Source organism: Poecilia mexicana, unplaced genomic scaffold (assembly GCF_051168715.1).
Source record: "Poecilia mexicana isolate PSO_F unplaced genomic scaffold, ASM5116871v1 scaffold_20, whole genome shotgun sequence".
NCBI classification, from domain to species: domain Eukaryota; kingdom Metazoa; phylum Chordata; class Actinopteri; order Cyprinodontiformes; family Poeciliidae; genus Poecilia; species Poecilia mexicana.
The window spans coordinates 14,059,034-14,085,070 of record NW_028263389.1 but is presented as its reverse complement, the minus strand read 5'-3'; the positions used below and the strand labels follow the sequence as shown (position 1 = coordinate 14,085,070).

Sequence of the window (26,037 nt, the reverse complement as noted above, 5' to 3'; positions counted from 1 at the left end):
TAGCATGTCTATTATTATTATTATTATTATTGTTATTATTATTATTATTATTATTATTATTATTATTATTGTTATTTATTATCATTACTTTTTTCAATTATGGACAGCAAAGTTCTCATACTGGTTAACCTGGACAACATTCTGCATACAGTTTACATATATATAAAATGTAAACATCAGTAAAACCTTATGTTTTATATATATATATATATATATATATATATATATATATATATATATATATATATATATATATATATATAAAAACTGCAACAACAAAAAAAAGCAAAACTTGGAAGGAATATTCTTCACTGCTTAGATCCTCATTTAAGGCTACAGCACTGAAACTGCCTTCATTTTTCATAAAGTCAATTATTCACAAATCCCAAATAACGTGGCACATAATCCTTGAAGTAGTCCTTTCTCCAATGGTCAGATTGAAGCTTTGAATAAGAAACCAACTTCAGCCCTGTGAAATTGTTTGTGCAGTTCGCTCAGCTCAGCAGTGTCAGGTAATGATTAAACCCACTGCTGATTAAACCACAAGACTTGGCCTGAGACATGGAAGACCAACTAACATCTGTGCGAGAACAACATAAGTTTAATGTTGGCAACCTTCAAAGATACCTGTATGAGAAGTCAGTGGTATCTAAGAACGACATTCTGACCGTGAGACAGTACAGGTAAAATAACTAATTTCAACAGTCTGCTTTCACTTTCTCAGTCACTAATGATAAGAATGCTAACTATATCCTTTATCTTTGCAGCGCTGGCCAGTCTAACCCAACCTTCCTGATTCAGACCCCTTCAAGAAGTTATGTTCTCAGGAAAAAGCCCCCCGGTGAGCTGCTGCCGGGGGCGCACAAGGTGAGCTTTACTCGTGTGTAGTCAATCACGTTCGCAATAATGTTTCGAGACTTTAAACACAATATTGCACGTAAATGTGCTAACTTTCTGGATGCAGTTTTGTCTCTTTCCAACAGAGGGCAGCAATAGAGCCCTATTTAATTTGTAGATTATTACTGGAACAGTGATGAGAATCTGTTTTATTCCGTCGATTTAACGCTACATTGTCATTAAAGCCATGCTTTATGTGTACAGTTGGTTGAAGTTTTTTTTTTTAAAGTGAAATAGTAGTTTTTCTACTTCTGTGCACAGATTTTAAAATTTTATTCTGAATATATTTTTAAAGAAATCTGTATTTTCACAATATTTAGAAGTGACCGTGCTTACACAGGACAACATTGCAAAATGACACTTAATTGTTTTTGATTGGTTTTTTTCAATTATTTTCCCCAAGCAACAATGAGATATAATGGCTGATATTCAGCTGTTTGACAGCCAACAGCTTATTGGCTAAGATTGTAATAATAATTAGTCTGGTTGAAATCTTTATCTGGTGTGTCAACACCCTAGATTCTCCTTTATTGTGTGAACAATCCAAATGTGGCCTTAGCGCTCAGAGGGCATTCCATGCTGCATTCAGTGGTGCTCACCTGTGTCCGGACATCCTGCAGGTGGACAGAGAGTACCGGGTGCAGACGGCTCTCTTCTCTGCCGGCTTTCCCGTTCCTCAGCCGCTTTTGTTCTGCAATGAGGCTGAAGTAATCGGAACAGAGTTCTATTTGATGGAACATGTAAAGGTAAGCATTTGAATGCATGTTCTGTACAACAACATATGTATTCATTTGATTTGTTTCACCCGGTCCCTTTCAAGCATTTTTTCCTCTGTTTTATAACTATGCACAGCTTTGTGTTGGACACTTAAATTCATTAAAATACATGAAAATCTATGGTTGTAACATGACGGAAATGTTCAAGAAGTTCAAGGGGTGTGAATACTTGTTGCTGCAATGCACTCTATGTTCTACACAATAACATACCCATTCAGTTTATTTTTATCTGTTTTGTATGTTTTATCATGAGCAGGGCCACATTTTCAGGGATTTTCAGCTCCCTGGAATGAGTCCAGCTCAAAGGACGTCCGTATACACAGCTGCAGTGGAAAACCTGGCAAAGTTGCACTCACTGGATTTACCATCACTAAAGCTCGAAGGGTTCGGGAGAGGGCCGGGATACTGCAGGAGACAAGTTAGCTAAACACTTTGCACTTAGTAAGCTTCCTTAAATCTGTAGGTATGTAGTCAGATTTGTAATGTAAAAAAATTGTTGCTTCGTTTTCCAAGGTGTCTACTTGGACGAAGCAGTACACCGCATCAGCCCATAGAGACATTCCTGCTGTGAATGAGCTCTGTGATTGGTTGATGAGAAACTTGCCAGATAAAGATGATGAGGTCACACTCGTCCATGGAGACTACCGACTTGACAACTTGATATTCCACCCAACTGAGGCAAGACTTCCTAGAAGGTTGTTATGACCGCAGAATGCATTTTTCAGCAATTACCTCATTGGTTGTCCTTTTTATGATCAGACCCGGGTGATGGCCTCGTTGGACTGGGAGCTGTCCACCACTGGGAGCCCTCTAGCAGACCTGGCCTTTTTCCTCGTGCCTCTGTACTGCCCCACTGGTCTCAACATTAAAAGCTTTATATTCAACCTTCAAGAAGTAGAAGGTAATGCAATAATAATTCACGCATTGTTCACAATAAAAAAAAATCATATATATATATATATATATATATATATAGTTTATATATATAAACTTTTCTCTGTGCAGGTATCCCATCGCCCAGTGACCTGATCTCCATTTACTGCAGGTGTCGGGGGATCCCCTCAGTTTCCTTGCCGCCGCTGAACTTCTACTTGGCTCTGTCTCTCTTTAAAGCAGCTGCAATTTCTCAGGTCCTCCACTACATCCTGCTGTGCAAACACACTTGCCCTTGTGATAGAACTAAACCATATCGGCGTATGTTATATGGCCACAAATTTCAGTGTGTATTTCGTGTAAGAAAAATAAAGAATGAAAAAGGATGGATGACTTTTTAAATTCTCAGAAAAAAAAAAATCTTAAAAGTGTGACATACATTTGTATTCAGCTTTGCTGAGTCCATACTAGTAGAAACTGAAATTGTTGCCTATTCTTCTTTTGCAAAATAGCTTATTGTCAAGCATGAGTGAAGCGTTGCCTATGCTCTTGATATGATCTGGTGACACGCTGTGTTCAGTTACTTTTCAACAAACTCCCGGAAATTGTCGACTTTGGCGTGGAAGTCTGCTGGCTTAGAAGCGGATGTGTTGCATTAAGCGTTAAAATAACACCATAAAAGCCCGCATGCAAAGTAATTCACCTTGGCAACTACCAGGGCTTGCAGAAGTAACTGCGCGGTTCACAAGCCTCAACAGGTGTAGCAGTTTCAAAAAGGTAGAGCTTTTTGAGACATCGTTATCTAGACGCACTATGGTAGGAAAATCTGATGAGGTAGCACAGATCGTCAGTACTCTGTCAGTCTTTATATGCCCATCTATAGGCTTCATAGACAGTAATGTTTAATCTTTGGTTCTTGTCCTTCAGTATGAAATTATATTTTAACAGCCAAAAATGCTTCAGGAAGAAGTAATAAAAAAACAAAACAAAAAAAAACAATATAAGTTGCACCTGGCTTATAGTAGTGAGTTGCAGGAGTGGTCAAAATATGAAAAAAAGTGCAACTCAAGAATATACAGTAATTTGGTAAGCTTTGAGTGCAGTAGCTTTCACTTGATTTTATTTTGGGGTGTCAGACTAAAGGGGGTTGAACACTAACACAAGACACACTTTTTAGAGTTTTGTTTGTAAAAAAAACAAAAAAAAACATTATGCCCACCGGGTATCATTTATCCCCCTTTTTACAGCTTTGCATTTGTTTATCATATGGCTGCAAACTGCAATGACAGTATATGTCACTGTTATCCTACTTATTGCATAACATCCTCTTTACAATGGGCATTAGCATCCACCCAACTGGCCAAATACGTTATTTGTATGCATCGCCTGGTTATGTGTCACTTGAAATATCAAATCGTACCAAATGCTGCATCCAAGCCAGTCCTTGAGTTACACCCGCTTACATTGTAATGCCAGTTGTGGGACTTTTGCATCAAATTATTATTTTTCTGTTTTATTGCAGGGGATCTACGCTCGTTACCTGCTGGGCAACGCCAGCGCGCCTGATGCAGCTCAGTATGGCCAGAATGTCGAGCCTTTGGCTAAAGCAGCGCTGCAGCTAGCCAAAAGGTTAGCAACACTCATGAAATGGAAAACGATGCACAGAAGTCCACTTATTTTAAAAGTCGTAATTTAATGCGAGCCCTGCGACGGACTGGCCACCTGTCCAGGGCGACCGCGCCTCTCGCTCGACACCAGCACCCCCTCGCAATCCGACTGGGGATAAGCGTGTAGGATAATGAGTGGATGGATGAATTTAATGTGAACAAACCACTGTAATTACAGCCCACCACGGCTGACATCAAAAGGCTCGTTACCAGAATCTGTTGTTGTTGTTGTAGGTGAGAATACTAATCGAATCCACGTGCTGACCGATCTTAAGCAAGCCGGAGTCGGAGCTTGGCACTCGGCTGTTGCGCCGAGTGCATCCTGCCAGCCTTTCACATGTTTCCGATGTGTTTCCTGCCAGCCCACTCGCAGGTCCAGCAAAAGACAGGCTGTTCCCTCAGACTGCCAAAGGCCAGGCCGTGCTCCAGCAGGTTAAAGACTTCATGCAGCAGTATGTGCTTCCTGCTCAGCAGGTCAGTGCCAAGAGCTTCAGTGAGGACAGGGCTCATTTTATTTGCTCAGACAGACGCTTCATTTTGACGTGGGAAGAGTTGACAGACCAATTCATCCGTGCCATGTGGATTAGTTAATTAAATGGAGAAAACCATAAGTCTGTTGATTGTTTGCTTTTTACTGCACACAGAGCCCTCGTTGTTCACTGAACATCAAAAAATTTCTACCGAACTTGGCTTTCTCGTAAAATAACTGGGCACACCAAAACAAACCAACAAAATACAGTTTAAGACTTGAGCAAATTAACCTTTTTGTATTGCATGAACGAAAAAAAAAATCAGGATGGATTTTTTAATTTTTTCTCATAATGCAATTGTTTATTTCCTCAGGAAGTTGCAGAATACTACACTAAACATTCCCAGTCTCCTCTGAGGTGGCACACTCCAAAAATAATAGAGGATCTAAAGGTAGGCTGGACGAATATACAGACTCTGTTTAAGTTTGGATTTCAGTCCTTTTTCATCGATATTACCAAAGTGATTTTCGCCATGGACTCAGTCTAGTGTCATTCATTCTGAATTATTACAGATTTGTAATGAATGTTGCTCTGTGAGTGCAGGAGAAAGCCAAGCAGGCCGGGCTGTGGAACCTGTTCCTGCCGGCAGTCAGTGGACTCACTCAGTTGGATTATGCCTACATCGCGGAAGAAATGGGCCGCTGCCTCTTCGCTCCCGAAGTGTTCAACTGCCAAGCTCCAGGTAAAAAAAAAAAAAAAAAAGAAAGAAAGCAACTAAATAATGTCATATCCTGAGGCATTTTCGAGATATATGGGGCTCATAAATGTCACAAGCATTTATTTACTTAAGTTACACGAATATATTAACTCCTCTCATGTTCTGATGAGGTTCTCTTTGCATGCAAAATAAAATTTCTCCAGCTGTCACAACATTTTAAATCAAAACTCAACCTGCTTAATCTTTTTCGCATTTGTTATGACACAAGCACACCTACAGGATTTCATGTGACAGACAGCACAGAGGTCAGACAGACATTACACAATTTTCTTTTACAAATAAAGATCCGTAAAGTCTGACTCGCAATGAATGAATGAATGAATTTTTTTCCGAGGCACACGAGTAGCACAAGAAGAAGAGAGTTCATAAAATTCACATACACTCGGTATGTGAACATGCACAAATGGTAAAAAGTGCAGTGCATTTATTGTGACTATGTGCTGTGTGAAGCGCTTATGTAGTCTAAGTGCAGCAGTGTAGCAAGAATTCATAGTTGGTCTGTGACCTACATTCCTGAATTGACAGGAATGTGGGTTGTGAAAGAGGGGGGGGGAGACATGTGGCAAAGGTCAACAGGCCTGGACTCGAACCCATGACGGCCGCATCGAAGACTGCAGCCCTCCAGACATGGGTCTCACGCTCTACGCCTGCACCACTGCCATGCCCGGTGACGCTCTTTTTTACAATCTCTGTGGTATTGTAGTCAAACCTACATGTTATACACTTACACCCTTTGTGGCCTCTTTGTCAGAAAGTCCATAATCCACAGAACTAAGCTGTTTTTTTAGATTAATGTAAAGGAGCTTTTCTGCCAAGATGTGAGGTTGCCTAGTATTGAATTGAGGGGGGGGAAAAATCAGCAAGAAGAAGCCTGGCTGTTGTGTTGGGAGGTTCCGAGTCCTCGAAGATTTTTGTGTCATCAACTCCTCTTTAAGCCTGATATGTGAGCTGGGAACTGGGAGTTTACCTCAGCAATGATGGAAGTTTTTCCTCATCCTCTCCAGAGCCTGTATATTAACACCCCCACAGCACCTGTCTCTGGGATCCCATTATTTCTCCCATAACAAGGAAAAAAATCCACTGTGATTTGCACAACATAGATCATTTTTTGTTTTGCAGGGCAAAACATCCATTTTTGTGGTCTTATCTGATCCTGAGCACCTGCTTCCCATGTGTTTCCCCTCCATGGCTTATAGTAAACTACAAATGGGACTCTCTTCTTCCTGTCACTCTCCCCTGAAGGTCAGATTTGTGAGCTGTGACATCTAATAGTTACAGATTCTCCCACCTGACCCGTGGATCTCCTCCAGAGTCCATGGGCCTCTTGGCTGCTTCTCATTAATGTTACCCTGGCCTGACTTGTTTTTGTGGAGAGCCATGTCTTGGTAGGTTTCCAGTTATGCAAACCTCCCAGACACAGAAGTATGTTCTTTTTCAGTCTATTGGCTTAGTTCATTAAGAAATATTCCTGATTAAAGAACTCCTCCAATAGAATGGGGGTGTAGAAGAAGCTTGTATAGAAACTCCATTAATGATGTTTTTCCACAGACACGGGAAACATGGAGGTGCTCCACATGTTCGGCACCGAGGAGCAGAAGAAGAAATGGCTGGAGCCTCTGCTCAGCGGAGAAATCCGCTCCTGCTTCTGTATGACAGGTATGAATATGATCAAGTATTTATTGGCAACCTTGCTGGAAAAAAAAAAAAAAAAAAAAGAAATGGCCTTGAAATCTTTTTTTTTTTTTTCTTTTATTGCAAAATTTGACCTAATAAAAATGAAGAAAACTTTTAAATTTAGTTCATTTATGCAGTGGGGACAAAAGAAAATCTGAGGTTAAAAAATAATTTATTCTAATTTGTTCACGACTTTATTAATGATATGCTTTTAAAGTGAAGTAAAATGAAAAGCTGCGATTTAAACATACAGTCCAAGTTATTCAATCATGAGTTGAATTTGATTAGGTTGCTATATATATATATATATATATATATATATATATATATATATATATATATATATATATATATATATATATATATATATTATTATTTTTTTTTTTTTCTTTGCAAATGCAGTCACTCTGTTGAATCGAGAAATATGAAGAGTAAACTTTCCATTTGAGTGTCTCGTTCTTTTTGTTTTTTTGTGGCGCTGTTAAAAAAAAAAAAAAAAACTATTAACAGCAAAGGTCAAACCTCCTGGGATTAGTCATCAACATTAATGCTTCTCGATTTATGTGGTTTTGCAGCAACAGTTTCCACTGCCTGAATATTTAGACTCAGCCACAGTTTATTTCTGCTATTGGAAGCCGGGAGGTTCAGTTTAGTGCTCCCTGTTTTACTGGCTAATTGTTGAGATCAAAATCCTCCAAAATTGATCTGGATCTACATAAAACAGATTCACAATACATGGTAGATTTTTAGAACAGAGGGATTGACAGTAAAATTTATGTATTTAGAAATTGGTTTGCGTTTTAAACTCTTGGACATAATATTCCCAGAAGACTTTATCTCTTTGTCTTCGGGCCCAGCCTCTCCCCCGACAGCTTTAAACACAGAGCCAGAGTTCCAGATCTGTCCCAGCAGCCTCTTCCTTCTTTTTCCTGGTCTTTCCCCAAACATTAGAGATTAAGTCACACACTTTTGACCTTGGCCGTGAAGATTTCAAATGTAACACAACAGTAAAGGATCACATATTTGTGTGAGGGAGGAATCTGTGTGTGCAATGAAGCATTCAAACTTTCCTGTAAATGGGAACCAGATAGTTTATGAGCTTCACGTTGTGTTTTGATTTGGGAGTTTTTCCCCTTCATGCTGAGGGATCACACTTCAGTTATTTTCCCCGTCTTTTGATTTCTCTCTTGCAAACACATTCGCACCGTATCACTGTACTTCACTTTTTGTCACTTTGCAGCCATAAATTGAAATGTATATTAAGATTTTATTTGATACATCATCAGAATAATAAATTAGAAGATATCAGGTATGTGATTTAAAAAAAAAAAAAATATTACTTTGCTAATAAAAATCTAAAAAGTCCAATTTTTATTTACTCTGCAAATAAAAATCTAAAAGCCCAAGAAAACCCCTCTTTGCTCGGATGCTTTGAAACAAAATCCACCTGTATATAATCTAATCTCGACGTAAATCCAGGTGTTCTGTGAAGAACTCCAAGGTCTGTTAGAGAACAAACAACGTCATGAAATCTGAGGCACACGTGGTTGTTTCCAGTCTTTGAACATCTTACAGAGCACCGTTCCTGATAGGATTACAGCTGCAGTCAGCATGGATAACACATAATGGAGTTTGTGGCTCAAAACATGAAACATCTGAAAGGGCTTTGAGGGATCTGAATACTTTTGGAATAACCTGTCCCTTTGTAAAGCAAGGCGTGAACACAAATGTTCACAGCTGAACTCATAAAGAGTTGGAAAAGTCGAAACTTCTCATCTACTCCTACCACATCCTTCGGCTTCTTTCCACTGGATTCGTGTGAATGGTTTGTGGTCTGAAGCGAGGTTAGACTACCCTCGGCTGCTACCGACACTGTAAATCTCCCGTTTCAAAACATCACCTGCCAGCGGGAACAAACACAGAGTAATTCCCATCCACATACTTCCCACGCTGCCTGGAAATGGCGACACGCCAGTGCCAGAGGTGAATACAGAGAAGGTGAACATCCCTGTGGTTTTTCTAAACACAATTGTTTTTTTTTTATTTGTTTTTTTAAGGGGGAGGGGGAGAAGTTAACAGTTATTTCTTTCACCGGATGACGTGGGAACTTAAATCCCTCTTTTTGCGAGTCAGTCGTTTACATTTTGGAATCGAGCATTCTGTTTTATTTTATATTAATTACCGACTGCGGCCTATGCTGGAATCTGAGCTTAAAACAAAGACACGGGGAAAACTCTGGGAGTCTCGTTGACTCATTTTCTCCTAAATTCTTACCACCAGAGCCTGACGTCGCTTCCAGCGACGCGGCCAACATGGAGTGCAGACTTCACAGAGACAAAACCACCTACATCATAAACGGCAAAAAGTGGTGGAGCAGCGGTGAGTACGTCAAACGTTACTTGATCCTCTGTAAAAAATAAAAAATAAAAGGTTTCTGTCCTGTTTGGGAATCAAAATGCACCCAGAACACTTTGAGCTTAATAAACGCAGAACAAGTAGTTTTATTTGGAATAACAGAGCTCATTTAAGAGCGTTTCATAAATGGAATAGACTCATAAAACAAGAGAATGTTTTTGCAAGTATAATCCTGAAAATTTTATTGTCCAACCCGAAGGTTTGTCTCTCAGAGAGAACAAGTTGTAGATGTAAACAAGATGTTGTCCATGCTTTCTAAGCGGAGCCTTAAAGAGATGCATATGAACTCAAAGTGCTTTCATATGGACCATAAAACTTATACAGATGACTCATACAATGCTTATTATATAACATAAAACTTTTTTTTAATGAGCTCAAAAGTGTTGAATGTGTTTTTTTTGTTTTTTTTGTGAAAAATAGGCTTTTAGTTTGCCAGAAGATAAACATGGAAAAAGGTCGTGGATTCCAAGTGTTTTAAAGAATCTCTCCGTGTGAGTCAGGGGAAGTAAGTGTTACCTCTGATGTGAGTCATTCAAAAGCAGAGAAGTTGGTTAAAAGAAAACAGAAGGCAACAGGTTTAATTGGTAAATGTTGAAAGGCTTACAAGCACTGCCTCCATTCAATTTTTCGTTTCATTTTTATTTGTACGATTCTTTTTTTTAACAGTCGGTTTGTAATTGGCTTTAAAAAAAACAAACTACATTTTAAATATTTACTGAATAAGAAAATGCTGAACAGGATGATGTCACACAAGGCAACACCAAACTATTAATTTGAGAACATTTTCTTAATGGGGGCACCATTAGCAGCACCTGTAACATTTAAACCTCAAGTATGTTTATAACAATGCCCTTAACACACTCCGGCAGGATTTAATTTTCTTCTCAAACTAAGCCAGGTGCAGCAGCTTTCACATATTGTGGCAGCTGTGGTAGATAAAACCTTTAAAAAAATTTTTTTAAAGTTTTTATTGCATCAGCAGAAACCCAGTAAAAATGTAAGCCTTAAATTAATAGTGTGTTTATCACGTAGGGAAAGAAATCCCATGTTAAATAAATGATTTTTAATCCACAGTTATTGGTGCGATTAATAATATATTTTACTTGATTTAGTATCCAGGAGCTTTTATTTGTGACCATCTGTTTCCCTGACGCGTGAATATGATGCAACACTTTTCAAAATGGGAAAGGTAACAGAGCATGCCTTTCCAGTGCTGCAGAATGTGATAAGTTTAATGAAAGATACTAATAAAAGAATATATAATCTGACCATTTTTTATTTTTCATTTTAATCGTTTGGTTGCATTAGTAAGGCTAATGATGTACGTCTGTTTCCGACATGGATGTTTGCAGTCTTTAGAAATGTTTTGGCTTTTCAGGTCATTACCAGTTGAACAGATTTATTACCGGTAACATAGATTTATTTATTTATTTGCCTAAGCAGTTTTGTGATCATTTGTATTTGGTCCAAATGGCTAATACAGCAGGTGAATTTCTTCTGCTGTCACAATTCAGCACGTAAATTTCAACAAAAAAGTTAAAAATTGCAGCTTCTCTTCTGGGTGGGTTGTGCGTTTGTGACACAGACTGTCAGCAACTCCTCAAGAAATATTTCTTCATAAAAAAAATATACTGAAACATTGTTTACTGAGGTAGTGAAATTTGTTAACTTTGTTAGCAACAAACAGCTTGTTGGCTGCTTCACAAGACAGACATATGGGAGCTAGGATTTAATGTGCAGCAGTGTTACAACTCCTTGTCATGTTTTTTCCCTCCCAATAGTAAAATCATCACCTGTGCAGATGCATCTGTGTTTCTTTTTCTACAGTGAAACTGTAGCTACTGCCTCACAAAAACGTACAAGTTAAACTTTTCTAACTGCTTACTTATTTCTGTAAAAACATTTCACCTTGTTTTTGGTGTGAAATAATGTTTATATATATATATATATATATATATATATATAAAATGTGCTAATGTTATTAGCACATTTTTACTTCACACCGATAATATAGATAATATTACTTTTGGAAAAGAAGCTGCAAAAAAAAAAAAAAAAAAAAAAAGGTGAGGCTAAGTGGAAAAAGTCAGACACAGTAGAATTACTCCTGCAAGTGTTTTACTGCATTCCAGGAAAGCCGATGAGTGTTTTAATCCATATGTCAGGGAACTGCTGCCAGTAAACAACTACTGGTTCAAACTTGCCCGTATGTACAGTGAGAGCAGCAATTAAAGTTTTAAAACAACTAGAAGCTTGGCTAACGAGGCCGGATGAGAATCCGCATCGATGGTGCCACCACACACAACGAGGAGGATGGTAAAAAAAAAAAAAAAAGAATCTACAAAGCTCACTATTGCACAGCAAAGAGTGGCATTTCTTTGGCACAAAGTTTACATGGCAACTATGATAGTTGTTATGGAAACAACAATAACTGGGTGTGTCCCTTGTTATGGGAGGCTTGCCAGAAAAATCCTTCTCTGTCCTACCCTTCACCTTCACTAATGTAAATGTGGAGTTTGCAAAAAAATATTTTGGTTTTTAAAACCCCCAAAACTACAGAAGGAATTAATGAATCATATTCCCCGTTTTTTTGTTGTTTTGGGGGGTTTTCCCGATGTGTGTGACCTGAAAGTTTTCCTCTCGTTATCATGGAAAACCTTCTGTGGAATTGCACTTGAGTCCTTCTCTCCCCCGAACTTCTTTCTTCTTGCCATCAGTCCACAGTTTATAGTTCAAGTCTGTCACACATCTGCACTGACATTCTCCCTTTTTAAACCTTCCTCCTTTTCTTGGATGCAAAATGTCCTGCGATGGAAAGAATTTTGTGATGTGACAAAGATCCTCTGCCAGCATGAGTATATCTTCCTGTTAGCAGGAAGAATGTGGGTGTGCTGATGGACGGGTTGTTGCTCTCTGCGACCCGTGGTTATTGCATTGATTAAAAAAAAAGTAAAACAAGTTTTTTTTTTATATCCCTATGAGTCATAATATCCAAACTCGGATCTGTTTGACTTCACTAAGTAGGAAACAAGACAAGTGAAACTTGACAGAGCTGTTGTAATTTAGCATAATTCCAAGGTAGTGTTGCTGGGATCGACTCATTGTTTCCAGTAATCGATGCGGGTTCCTCAGCGACGTGGGCCGGGTGTGTCCCAGAGAAATCTACTAGGGGGATTCTTTGGTATGGTTTTGCGGGCTATTTTTCCATAATGAAACAAAAAGGAACTTCCTTAACCAAGGTTTCATGGTCAGAAAAAAAAAAAAAAACAGTTTAGTTTCTGTTTCAAAAGCACGGCTACTTGCCGTAGAAATACACTCCCGGACTTAAACTTATTAGAGTTCCTCCAAACCATACGCATCACATAAAGATGCAGTTTTCACCTTCACCAATTCCCCCCGAAGCTGTTAGACGTGGTTTCTAAATGAAAGGGTGCACCGAGGTTGGAAATGCAACTCTGTGGTGTGGAAGCTGTATAATTCTGCCCCATGGGCATGATAATGCACTCAAATTACTCCCAGGCTTGCTATCTGTTATCTTCATGCTCTGGGGGTTGGCTGGGGGGGGGCACCATTACTCCTGCAAGTGTTTTCCTGGCTCCAAAACAACTAAAAACTTTGCAAACCACATCTTTTTTCTAGATAGGTTTTTTTTTTTAATCTCTTTCAAACTGTAGAATTTTGCACTTATTTTAAATTTTTTTATTTTTATTTTTATTTTTTATTTTTTTGGAGGAATGAAGCAAAACACTCACCAGAAGAAAAGGACCATGCATTTCATATGTGGTGCGAATCTTAAAGTTAATTAAAAATTTTCCATTGGATCCTTTATTTCATGCCTTTACTGTCACTTTAATTTAAATCTTAAACCTCTGAAGCGAGAAGAAAAAAATCTCAGTTTTAGTTTGTATTTTATTAGGATTTTATGTTGGAGATCAGTACACAATAGTGACAGAATAAAAATACACACAGCAGTTTTCCACCTTTTTATAAACAAAAATATCTGAAAGGTGTGGCATGCTTTTGTTTTTTGCACCCCCTGATTGAATACTTTGTTTGCTGCAATTGAGTCTTTGTAAAATTGCTCTAGCATAGTGAGTGTGGACGGAGAGCATGAGATTTGAGTTTTCAAATCTCGTGCCACATTTCTGTTTAGAGTTGAGTGTAGGCCATGTGAACACTTCAGTTGAAACAGCAGGATTGTGGTTCTGACTGGATGTTTCAGGCGGTTCTACGGCGAGCAAAACGAGTCACCTCTTTTTGCTACAGGTCTTTTTCCAGTATAATCCTCAGTTCATCCTCCTACTGACTCTTCCCAGCTTTGTGACCCTGCTAAGCAATAACACCCGGACAGCATAACAGTTCCATCTGACGTTCCTCCACATGTTTGGTGATTTCCTACATAATTCTGGTGAACTTGAAAACAGACCGTTTTGTGGCTTTTCATCACCAGAGGCTTTTTTTCTGCCTGAGTGGTTGATGCCTGTTGCCAAGAGTTACCATAGGCTTCTTGTCATCTTCTCAGAATAATGCTCTGCTTTGTCCCAGACAGTCCCTTTTTAGATAGGTTTGCAGTTGTGCTGCAGGGACTTTCATTTTCAGATGACGGACTGAACTCCTTGTTTAAAGTTCGGGATGCTGCTCTGGAACCAGCTTCCTTTCTGACCCGTCTGCTGTATGCTCCTCATGAAGCTGTTTGTTGGTTAATGTTCTCTGAGAAACCTTTGAGGCCGTCACAGAAGACGTCGTATTTATACTGAGATTGAACCGCATACAGGTTGACTGTATCTATTAATTGGGTGATGCCTGCAAGCGGCACAGGATTTTAGAGAGAGATTGCTTTGCTTTTCTGATTTTCATTTGTAAAAAATGTTTTTTTTAAGTTAAGGTTTTTCTCCCCTTGCACTAATCTACATCACTTTGTGGTTGCAGTGGGACAATTTGTGAAGGTGATAATACTTTTGCAAAGTACCATATCTCGTCTTCTCGTGGTTTTCTACTACGGGGTTTTGTTTTATAAATTTGTATACTGATGAGGTTTGGCAAAAATACATTCAGAGGCTAAACATCTGTCTTTGATGTAAGAACCAATGTTCTTTAAGGATTTAGAGAGGCTGATTCAGGTGGACTGATAGCTACTAAACACGCAAAAGAAAAACAACAAAAAAAAGTAAACGGACTGTTTCGTGTCTGTTGGAAGTATCTGAGTTGGATTTTAAGAGCAGACTTTGCCAAGACAAACTCAACCTTCTTTGTTGTCAAGCACAGAGGCTTAAACAAACTATTAAGCATTGGACTCTGGCCACCCGGCACTCTGAGCCAAGATGTGATGTGTATCAGGGTTAGTCTGGCATTATCGTGCATAGTGGCATCATAAAAAAAAAAAAAAAAAATCTGATGGGAGGTTCTTCTCCGCTGCAAATCATTTGCTCTTTAAACTTTACTTTATTGAAATAAACAAATATAAGTGGATGAAAAACAGCGGTTAGGCTTTAAGCTCCTCTAAGGAACATGCGACTTTGCTGTTTACTGCTCTAATGGCATGGAAGGGTCCTTCCTGCTGTGAGCTCTCCTGTCTTTGCTTGCCAAATGTTTTTCGACTCAATGGGTCACCCACTGTGCAACCGAGCCATCCGTCATCCCAACCCAAAGCCGCAGGATGTGATGAAATGCGACGCAGATGAGATGTTGGAAGACGGGGCTGATTGTAAAGTCGGATTGGAGTTGTTCTGAACGGTTCCCCTGAGCAACTTGTGATTCAGCTGCATTTAATTGTAACAGATGCACGTCGCTGGAGGCTTTGTTCTTTTATTTAAGAAAATACATAATTTATACAAAACACATATATAGCTTAGTGCGTATAACGCTATGTTACATCATTTTTTTAGCCGTTAAGTTATGTGCGGCTACTCCTGTCTAGCTTGTATGACGGCTAATGCATGTAAATATATATATATATATATATATATATATATCAAGTAAATAGGCATATAGTATCAGAGTTTTAGGTGTGCCTGTGGTAAATATCTGTAAAAAGCCTTCAACAAATTCCTGTTTTATTACAGTAGGATAATCACATGCTGTAAAATTAAGAATAGGGTTTCAGCAAGGCTCTTAAAACACATTAATATGATAATATTAGGCTTCAAGAAGTCTTTAGCAAAGTCTTGATAGTGACTCAGTAGGTAATGGAGTGCTTTACAATCAGAAAATTGTGGGTTAGATTCCAGTTTCCTCGTGTTGACATGCCCCAGGGCGACAACACATCGTTCTAAGTTTCCCCATCGATTTGCTTATCTGTATATAAATATGTGGGTGTTTGTAATTGAGGGGTGGTTTTGAATAAAAAAAACAAACAATTAATTCAGGCTGTTTTAACATTTTACATTTAAATAGATTTGGATGAAAAATTATTGTTTTGAAAATGTAAAACCAGTTAATTTATGAAAATAAAGTATTTTATGCCCTCACATTAGGTGTGAGAGGACGTTGCATGCCAAAAAATAAATAAATTAACGAAAATTAAATCATAATGATCTTAAACACAATAAGAAAAATTGACCTATTAGTTCAGTTACATTCATCCATTAAGTCTCAATTACTTACCATCGAAATGGTAAATGTGCAGAGTTTGGTAAACTTTGCTTTAATTTGAATTGTGTGCTACCCTCTGTGAAAATGCCACAGTATGAGTCCTGTTTTATGGGCAATGATAGTTTGTGCAAAGGATTCACGGGATGCATCAATTATTGTGCCATAAATATTTCTTAGCAAGAGATTTTTTTTACTCAATTTCTTTTAGTTTGAGAATATGCTACAGCAATGAAAATGAATTTAAATTGAGGCTTTTGATGCATATTTACCAAGAGTGCCAGTAAAGATGGCTAACACTGTACGTGCTAAAGTCTCAGATAGTGAATGTGCTGGTGTCCTGGTCCTCCGAAACAGACTGAGACTGGTTCTGGCTCGCTGAGTGGAGTGCGATCTCCACCGCCGGCTCCTCGTTGACTTGCCTCGAGTGTCTTCCAAGTCTCTGTCCAAGGTGCTTGGCAGCCTTCAGGACGTGTCCTCTGAAGGAAGACCCGATGAAGGCGTATAGGACGGGGTTGATGCAGGCGTGGGTGAGCGCCAGGCTCTCCGTCACCTGCCGAGCGTGGTCCAAGCGCTTGCTCATTTCGCAGTCCGTGACGAGGTGGTAGATGATGTCCATGGCTCGACATAGCTTGACCACGTTGTAGGGGAGCTGGGTGAGCAGGAACACGGCCACGACGACGAGGAGGACCCGAAGTGCGCGCCATTTCCGTTCCCTGCGCACCCCGGCTGCCTTGGTTAGCGCCCGGCCTATGCATGAGTAGCAGACCACCATGACCAGGAAGGGGATGAGGAAGCGGAGGATGACCTCCAGCAGCTCCAAGGCAGCTTTCGCAGGTCGAGCCATGCTGGTTGGGTAGATGGCCGTGCAGCTGGTCCTGTGATGGGACGTCTTCACCGTGGAGAAGATGAGTTCAGGAAGGCCAAAAAAGCTGGCTAAAGCCCACAGTGCCACACACACCAGGATCCACTGCCTCCTGACTCGGGTACCCGTCCCAGTTCTGCCTGCTGAGTTTTGGGCCACCGCCCGATAGCGATCCACGCTGATGCACGCCAGCAGTAGCATGCCACAGCTGAAGTTGGTGCTGTAGAGGAAGGAGTTGAGTTTGCAGCTGGCCACGCCCAGCTGCCAGCCGTGGACGGCGTCGGCGGCCCAGAACGGCAGGGTGAAGAGCAGCAGCAGGTCTGAGATGGCCAAGTTGAGGATGCACATGTCGGTCAGGGTCCGGAGTCTCAACTTTGATGTGTAGACCACCACCACCAAGGCGTTCCCAGCCAGGCCCACCACCAGAGCCAGGGCGTAGATGACTGGGAGGAAGACGCTACCGAAAGAACGCACCGATTCTTTCTCGCAGACGCTGTGTTCATAGTCGTATTCATAAGTATCGTTGAAACTGATATCCGTATCGTCATTGGTGTAGAAGTCCTCCATGTTTCCTGCACATGAAAAGAGCAGAATTTAAAGATGTGCTTAGTGAAATAGGAGAAATATTCACACTCCTTAAACTTTCTCTCATTTCGTCAGAGTTGATGGAAAAGCCTATAGATTTAAATACAGAGCAATACAAGAGGAAACAAAATGTAGGACAATAACCTTAAGCACACAACCAGAGCTACAATAGAATGGTTTACATTAATCTGTGAAAGGCTCAGTCATTTTTTTTATTATTATTAATTAGGCTGCTGTACTGGATTTTATTTACAAGTTTCAGGGGGGAAAGAACTGCACACCACACTTCTCAGAAATCTAATTACCAAAAAGGGAATTGACAAAGCCTTGCATCATTTTCCTTCCACTTCAAAATTAGGCTCTATTTAGTGTTGATGTGTTGCATAATAGTCTCAATAAAATACAAGGAAGTTGATGGGGAGGTGGAAACTTTAATTCGTTATAGGGAGATGAATACTTTTGCAAGGCACTGCAAGTGGTGAAACAGGAAATGGGAATTCGGTTTGGGTTCAAAGGAATCTTCCCTGCTTTTCCCTATAGTCTAGCCTGTCGTGCATGTGTGTGGGCTTCAAGAACAACAGTAAACGGATCTCTGCCAGAAGGCGACGAAAGAAAACAACCAAACTGGCCCGAAGAGCTTCTAATTACCACTTGAGTTTGCTTAGTTTGCATGCAGCGAGCGATGCCAAGTGATCCGCAAACTTCAGGAAACGGCGGCTTCTGATTTATTGAATAAAGTAATGCGCAGTTAATCTGTCTATAGAGTTTTACTTGTACAACCTGTTGTGCAAGCTGATAACATCTACTGTGGGGTATTTAAGATGGCATGTTTATATCAGTTAACACTGCGGCTTGTTTTTTTTCCCCCCACATCAGTGTAATAATGGCTGCGGGGGGCAATCCAAAACTGGCAGGAAATGAGTGCAGCAAGGGATGAAGGTGACATGCAAACTTTTTTTTTTTTTTTCCTCCCCTGCTTCAAACCCAGGATCCTGGTTCTGTTGCACAGCTTCAACAGGACATCCCATTATGTGAGACTTTTGAGACATATTGGTTATGATGTCAACGCCCGTTTCCTGACACTTCACTGCACAATGTGTCTGGACAGTCTGACTGCCTCATACAGTAAAGTCTTTGTTAACCTTATAAGGCTGTCATCATTTTTAATAAGCTGTTTGCTGAGATCATCTTTAAATAAGCTGTTGGCTTCCAAAAAAAATCCCCACTCATTTAACTCCTTTCTTCTTCTTCCACTTGCCGATCAAAGATCCAAATCAAATATTGCTATATGAAGTTTTTATGGAATACAAAGACTTTCTTTTAAAATGTTGACTGCATATAATTAATCAATTTTAGAACAGTGTCCTGCAGCCGCAAATGACTGATGCTAAATTTATTTTTAATAAAAATAAAAGCTGTGAGGCAACTATGTATCAGTTATGATGCCCAGTACATAAGCTGTTTTAAGTGTATTTCTGCTTGTTTTGAAGCCGTCATACAATCCACATCCTTTTGGGTTGGTAAATATGAACTATAAAGGACCATAGATACCTTACGTATAAATTGTGATGCAGAAAGAATTTGAGAAATCCATGATATTCACCAACAGCACATTTTTACTACCGACAATCATCTCTTGAATCGGGATTTAGGCGTTAAAGAGAATGATTTATGGGGCGGATTGTGTCCGTCTAATTTGATTCAGTCAAAGTGGAGTTTAATAACCTGTCCACCCCAAAGTCAAAGCCTGTTACGAGACTGATGACATAATCCCCGAGGGAGTACGGGTATATCTCAGGATCTTCTTTATGGCTGAGCGCACTTCTCGCCGAGATAACGGGAGTCTTGTTCTTTTCATGCAAAATGTCCAGTTCGGTTACATAATGAAGTGCGATGTTCCGAATGGGAGGAGTGGCAGTGAATGTAGCAGATGTTCTTGGAATAACTGCAAAAATGCCAAGCATTCGCCACTGTCAACAGCTGCGTGTCACTTATGACAGGTTCAAACTTGCTGCCATTCTTTCAAAGTGCTTGTTTTAGACTTTACAAGCAAATTACAGAACAATTGTGAATTGTTTTAAAGGTGTCTAAGGAATTGTCACAAAAGTTTCCACTTTTAATTTTGCATTAAAATTATGTTTTGCTTTACCTGGAATACATAGATACTTCTGGTATTTTTGGTAAGTTTAAGTAATGCAAATATCTTTTTTTTTTAACCTTTTTCTTATTTTATTCTAGCTGTCTTAATTAAATCTACTTTATATAAGATGTTCTGTTGCTGATGCAGTGGTGTGAAGTTGTAGCATCAACATTCTGATTTGATTTTGCTCTGAAAAGGGTTTTTGCAAATGACAAAAACACTGGGACTTCTCACCGTGGCTGCATTTGTGAGGTAATGATAAAGCAAACTTATCATGACTTCATTCTAAGTTTAATAACGTCATAAAATCTTCGAAGCAGGACTTTGACTTTAAGCTCAACTGTAAATCAAACTCTTTACTACTATTTGAATAAAAAAACAAGATTAATTTCTGTGCTAAACAGTGTCTCAGTCAGGAACATAAAAACAGGATTTTGAATTCAGAATCAACAGAAAAAACTAGCACAACCAAGCTTTTATACTATTACTCTGTCAGCTTAGTGTTAAATGGGTTGAATCAGAAAATGTCTTACCTGTTGTCAGCAGTTTGTTTGTTTTTTTGTTTTTTTTTCTTAGAGCGTTAAGGATTAGAAAAACCTCTGTGAGCCGCACACAAACTGTAACTGAGTCCGGAGGAGGTGCGTTAGTGTATTCTCCAGGACTGAAGTGACTAATCTGTGCTGCTCAGCCTGCCCTCCTCCCTGCACTGACGGCACGAGGAGCGTGTCCCTTCTCCACGTAGCTCTGAATCCATTTGTGTGCGTGTGTGTGCGTGTGTTTGAGTTTGGGTCATTTCCTTGAATGCATAGTTTGGATGACTCAGAATCCCACAGTTTTTGTTTGTTGGTCCGTGCAACGCATTATGCAAGGACAAGTGGAGTTTTTCAGTCTTTTTAGATAAACTTTAGTCTTTTTTTTTTTTTTTTTTTCCAGGTCTTTGTCATTCAGAGCAGGAAGTGTCAGTAGGAGCTTTGCTGTGTTTGTGAAGGTTTGAAGGAATCCTTTCCTGGTCTAAAAAACTTATTTATATTAGTTAAATCTTTTGTATTGTTCATTGTCATACTATGTTTTGTGTGTTATGTATTAGCAGTTGACAGTGGGGTGGGTGCGGCTGCCAGGCAGCGTCACCGGCAGATTTAGGGCTCTATATAGGAGGGTTATATATTGATTTAAGGTATGATGGATCATATCTGGTTCAGGCAGACAACACACAATGCACAATTCCTTGATGGAAATTTTTATGACTTGGAATGAATGTATTATTAAATGTGAATAAAACATATTTTAGAGAGTTGTTGATTTGTCACGAGTCTAAAGGATGTTTTTTTTTTTTTTTTGAAAGTTTCAGAAAAATAGAGAGGCATGCAAGACAGGAAGAATGATCAGGATAGAATAATTTCAACGTAGCATACATCATTACAATGTCAATAACTGCTTTGCAAACAAAAAAAGAACTATTTGGATGCAGTATTTAGTTGAATGTCGGTTGTCTTGTATTCACACACTCTTTTTGTCAAAATATATTTAGCCAGTTGGACGGACTCATCTATCTGTTTTTTGTGGCCGAGGTGCTAAAACTCCAAGAAAATAGCGGGGTGAAAATGTAGGAAAATGTGGGTTTGTCATAGCTGATATTGCCATCAACATATTCTGCAATATTATCACAAATAATTGCTTTTCCGATATTGTCCAGCCTTGATTTGATTGATTGTCAAGATAATAAAAACTGACATTTTGTTTTGGCTTCAAGTGGCCATCTCGTCTTTGTGGGTTTAAGGGTTGCTACAGTCCAGAAAGGAACTTATGAATGAGCAGGATGAAATCGGTTACATGTGTGAAAGATCGGATCTTATGCCTTTGCATGCATTACACTGTTTACTAGCAGATCCGTTTCAGATGCTGTGAACCCAACACTGTGCCAGTGTTTGTTTGGTATTTTTGTCTGTCTGCTTCCTCAGAAATTCCAGATTGTTTTTTAATATCCGTCAGTGCCACATTCCTCGTCTTTCCCTTGCTCATGTTTGCACAGTGCAAACAAACCCAGCTTGTTTGGGACCAGAAATTAAATAAACAGCTAAATATAAAAAATAAAAAATAAAAAAAAAAGCTTTTCCTGACAACTAAAAAATGTGATTTTGAAGGATGAGTTTGTGACTTAAATAAAAAAGAGTAATATTATGACATGTCTGGGTGTCAGTGCTGGAATCTGGAATGTCTGTTTTCATTCCAGTGTGGATGGGACGTGTTTGGGCATGATCACCTTAGATCGTGGTCCATGTGACTTATGTAAGGGTTCAATGAGAAAGTTGAACCTGCCCTCGGGCCAAACAGGCTTTCCTAGGTGTGTTTTTTTATTTTTATTTTTTTTTACTGGGTGGAGCCATTTGTATATTTTGCGTTTGTGGTTACAAGGTTGGTATGATCAGTTATTTTGACATCTTTACGGTTTGTTTAGTAACTACACATCTGTCACAACGAATTGGTTGACAGAGTTCGCATGCAGTCGTGCTGAGATTACCGTGCTGTGATTTCCATAAAACACTCACGTCTTCTTGTCTGTTCCAGTCTGGTGACCATATGTCTTGTCCTTAGGGGACAGTTTTTCCAGCTGGGCAACGACTTAAACAGGAAGTGAGGCTATCAGTCCTCTCCATGTGTACGTTAGGCCTCATGGGCATGACCTGAAATGGACCTCTAACCAAGGAAATTCCAAAGTAATCTGTATTTTTTTTTTACCAATCAGCAGTTTGGAGTCACGCCTCTGGGGCTGTAAAAAGCTACAAAAGGCAAAATGTTTTTGGTAAACATGGCAACGAGACAGAAAAAAACAAAAAAGCAAAAGGAGGGCATTTTTTCAAAGCTTACAATGAACAAAATAAAGAAATACTTCAACATTTTGGAGACTGTAACAATAACAACGCTGGGACCAAACATCAAAACAGGAAATGCCTAAAAATCAAAAGAAAAGTGCTTCATATAAAATACTGTCTTTTTTACTTTTGGAATATACATTTCTCATCCTTTCTGGAATACTGCTTTTTTTTTAATCATATCACTTTTTGTAAAATTACAACTCCAAGCTTTAATGTACTTTGTGATATGATTTATGAACACGCAGTTGAAAAGTGTAAGAATCTGAAAAGTGTAGTGCACTTCTGTATTCACTCCCCATGGACCAATGAATTAGTGAACTTTTCACTACTATTGCAGCGAAAGGTTTTTTTTTTGTAGCTCTTTTAGAGGTTGACATTTTAACTTTTGAGATTGATTTCTGCAGATATGGGTATTCTTTTCTAATTAGGAGATGTCTAAAGGCAGTTGTTTGGGCTGGGTTTTATTTTAGGGGTATCAGACTGAAGGGGTCTGAATACATATGCATGCCACACTTTTTATATTAAGAAATCTTTCAAATGTTCACTGAGGTCATCCATATCTCTGCGCTCATTCTTTTCAGTTTGTGACATGCTGAAGATTCCTCTGCTGAATCTTAAAATTCAGCATAGAATAGTGCCCTCTAGTGGCAGTATTGAAATGCAATTTTTAGGGGGTGGGGGGGGATTTTTGTGTCAAGAAAAGAAACAGTTTTTGTTTAATTTCAAACAAACGTGGTCTGTTTCCAATAACAAGCTAAAACCCCAAAAGAATCCAACTGCGGAAATGTAAATCAACCTGTGGCTTTCCCCGCTGTCGGGGCCGTTAATCTCTCTCGAGGCTCCATCCAAGCTCAGCACTTCCAAGGGAACAACAAGGACCGTTTTCCGGGCATATTCAGGTCATGGAGTGGTTAAGGTCATGGAGCGTGGATGGTTCAGCTCGTCTTTTTTGTCTTTTTTGTTGTTTTTTTTTCCTGGTCCACCGCGATGACGCGACTAGATATGCGTCAGAATCTAAAGTCAGAGTTTTTGTGCTCTGTGTTTTCAGGTGCGGGCAGTGCCACGTGTAAAGTGGCCATCGTTATGTGCAGGAGCAGCTCTGAGCATGGCAACAGCAGGTCAGCTGGGTTTTCAGACGTCTATTTTGTGATTTGTTTGCTTGTGCTGCACATTTTGTACATTTGTCTAATTTTGCACAAATGATCAAATTTCATTTCATTCAATTTTTCCAATTTGTTCTCAAATGGTTTTGGCTTGTCGTGTGTAATTTTTACGCTATAGAGACCAAAGCCTCATGTTTTTAGCACACTATGTGAGGTTTTAGCTCACAACTAAAATGAGTGCATTTACTTTTAAACACTAACCTTCAGTGTTTATCCGCATATAACTCGCAGATTTGCTGCTCTCTTGTCTCTACAAGTATTAAAGAAAACCAAATCTATTAACAGTCACACCCTCGATATAAAACACGTTGTCCTTGTTTCCAACTTCACGTTTTAAGTTCCAACACACACCCAACATTTTTTGGCAGAGAACTGATGACACATTGCCACCAGCGGTAACAGCTGTAAAATTGATTAAACGTTAGTAAAAAAAAATTTCAAAAAATTGATTAGCTTTGGATAAGCTTCATTATTTAAGGGCGTTGTTTGAACTTCTTTCTCAGGCACGGCCAGCACAGCATGATCCTCGTACCCATGGACACGCCGGGCGTAAAGCTCATCCGGCCACTCACCGTGTTCGGACATGACGGTTGGATCGTCTCTCAGTATCCCCTATTTGCTATTTGAAAGTTGAACCGATGTGGTGTGGTTTACAGATCATCCTTGTTTCTTTTCAGATGCCATCCATGGTGGCCACTTTGAGGTCCACTTTGAAAACGTGCGCGTTCCAGCTTCCAACATGATCCTGGGTAAAAAACAAAAAAAAAAACCAAAAGCTCTCCCGTCTTAAACAGGAGAGACACCTTTTGAAGCCTGAGAAACTGATTTGTTTTGTGGAAGAGAGAAAGTAATGTTAGCCTAATAACCTTCCCCCACTCATGTGTTTTCCAACAGGCGAGGGCCGAGGGTTTGAGATCGCTCAGAGGCGACTGGGTCCAGGCAGGCTGCACCACTGCATGAGAGCTGTTGGCTGCGCCGAGCAGGCGCTGGAGCTGCTGTGTCGGCGGGCCGCTTCCAGGCGAACGTTTGGGAAAAACCTTTACCAGCATGTGAGCGAGTCACACAGGCATTTCCTTCTGCTGTCAGATGAAGGACAGGTTAAATAAAATTGTGCTTCTGTGATGTTTAAAGGAAGTCATCGCCCACTGGATTGGAGAGTGCCGCCTGATGATTGAGCAGACCCGCCTACTGACTCTCTCCGCTGCTCACGCCTTGGATGCTCTGGGCAGCAGGGCCGCTCGCAAACAGGTGACACTGTTGGTAGTTTGTGGTTCTGGTTTACATGTGAGCAGAAATATCAAATCCCAATCTCAAATCCACCTGTAAACACAAACATTAAGCATGTTTTCCTTTACTGTAGTTAGAAAGGGTTCATACTTTGACAGCTGTTCAGAAGGCTCATTACCTTTCTAATTTGCAAAACTAAGCATTTAAAGCCTGATTTAGTAGCATAGCATGCTAATGTCACAATCTGTCCTCTAGATTGCCATGATCAAGGTGGCAGCAGCCAGGATGGTGTGTAAGGTGGTGGACTGTGCCATCCAGGTTCATGGAGGCGCGGGAGTCTCAGGGGACTTCCCTCTGGCACAGATGTAAGTTTGTCTTTCTTTGCATAGAAGCACATATGAATAAATCATGCAGTGTGTTGTAATTTAAGTGGAGATTTGGATGATTATGGCTTCCAGCAAATGAGAACCCGAAATGTATTTTCCTGGATTACGTAATGAGTGTCATTACATACAAATTCATTAGAAGATGCACTTTTGTTTTAAATTTCTGATTCAGCCTTCTGATTGTACCGTTCCTCTCGTTTCCCAGGTACTCGTATGCTCGAACTCTGCGAATCGCTGACGGACCCGATGAGGTTCACCTTTCTTCCATTGCAATACTGGAACTGAAGGATCAGCTAAAGCAGGCGCGGGCCAGGCTGTAAAAATGATTGGATAATGCTTTGAGCTAAAAAAAAAAAAAAATTCCAAACAGTCCATTAACTGCATCGTAATATTTCTAAAAATGCAGGGAGGAAAAAAACGGTGCTCTGCAAACCTGCATGCAGGTTTAGCAGTTTGTTGGGGATACATGAATACTTACCTGTGGAGTTTAAATGATTAATATAATAAATTGCAGGACTGTGAGGCAGTTTTTACGTGACTGGGTAAGACAGATGCAGTAGTTTTGTGATCAGATCTTACGATGCGAAGGTGAAAATGAAATAAATTGTAACTAAATTAACGCTGCTTTTATCAGTCATTGCTCCAGACATCTTAAAAATG

General features: G+C 39.6%; 2 protein-coding genes across 2 annotated transcripts; one reads left to right on the top strand and one right to left on the bottom strand.

The window, feature by feature from the left end:
• The first annotated feature begins 459 nt into the window (after positions 1-459).
• Positions 460-25,996, top strand: acad11 (acyl-CoA dehydrogenase family, member 11). Its single transcript, XM_015000824.2, has 20 exons — positions 460-683; positions 768-867; positions 1,518-1,643; positions 1,930-2,091; positions 2,187-2,351; positions 2,433-2,574; positions 2,679-2,803; positions 4,069-4,175; positions 4,576-4,687; positions 5,057-5,134; positions 5,287-5,425; positions 7,010-7,117; positions 9,416-9,514; positions 23,650-23,719; positions 24,268-24,353; positions 24,442-24,513; positions 24,659-24,813; positions 24,896-25,012; positions 25,247-25,356; positions 25,583-25,996. Exons 1-20 carry the CDS (start codon positions 562-564, stop codon positions 25,695-25,697), a joined length of 2,310 nt encoding a protein of 769 aa, XP_014856310.2. The 5' UTR covers positions 460-561; the 3' UTR covers positions 25,698-25,996.
• On the bottom strand, positions 13,446-21,229 carry ackr4b (atypical chemokine receptor 4b). Its single transcript, XM_015000826.2, has 2 exons — positions 20,262-21,229; positions 13,446-17,575 (listed from the first exon to the last, which is right to left on the bottom strand). The coding sequence occupies exon 2, from the start codon at positions 17,568-17,570 to the stop codon at positions 16,455-16,457; it is 1,116 nt and encodes a 371-aa protein (XP_014856312.1). The 5' UTR covers positions 17,571-17,575; positions 20,262-21,229; the 3' UTR covers positions 13,446-16,454.
• Positions 25,997-26,037: the final 41 nt, after the last annotated feature.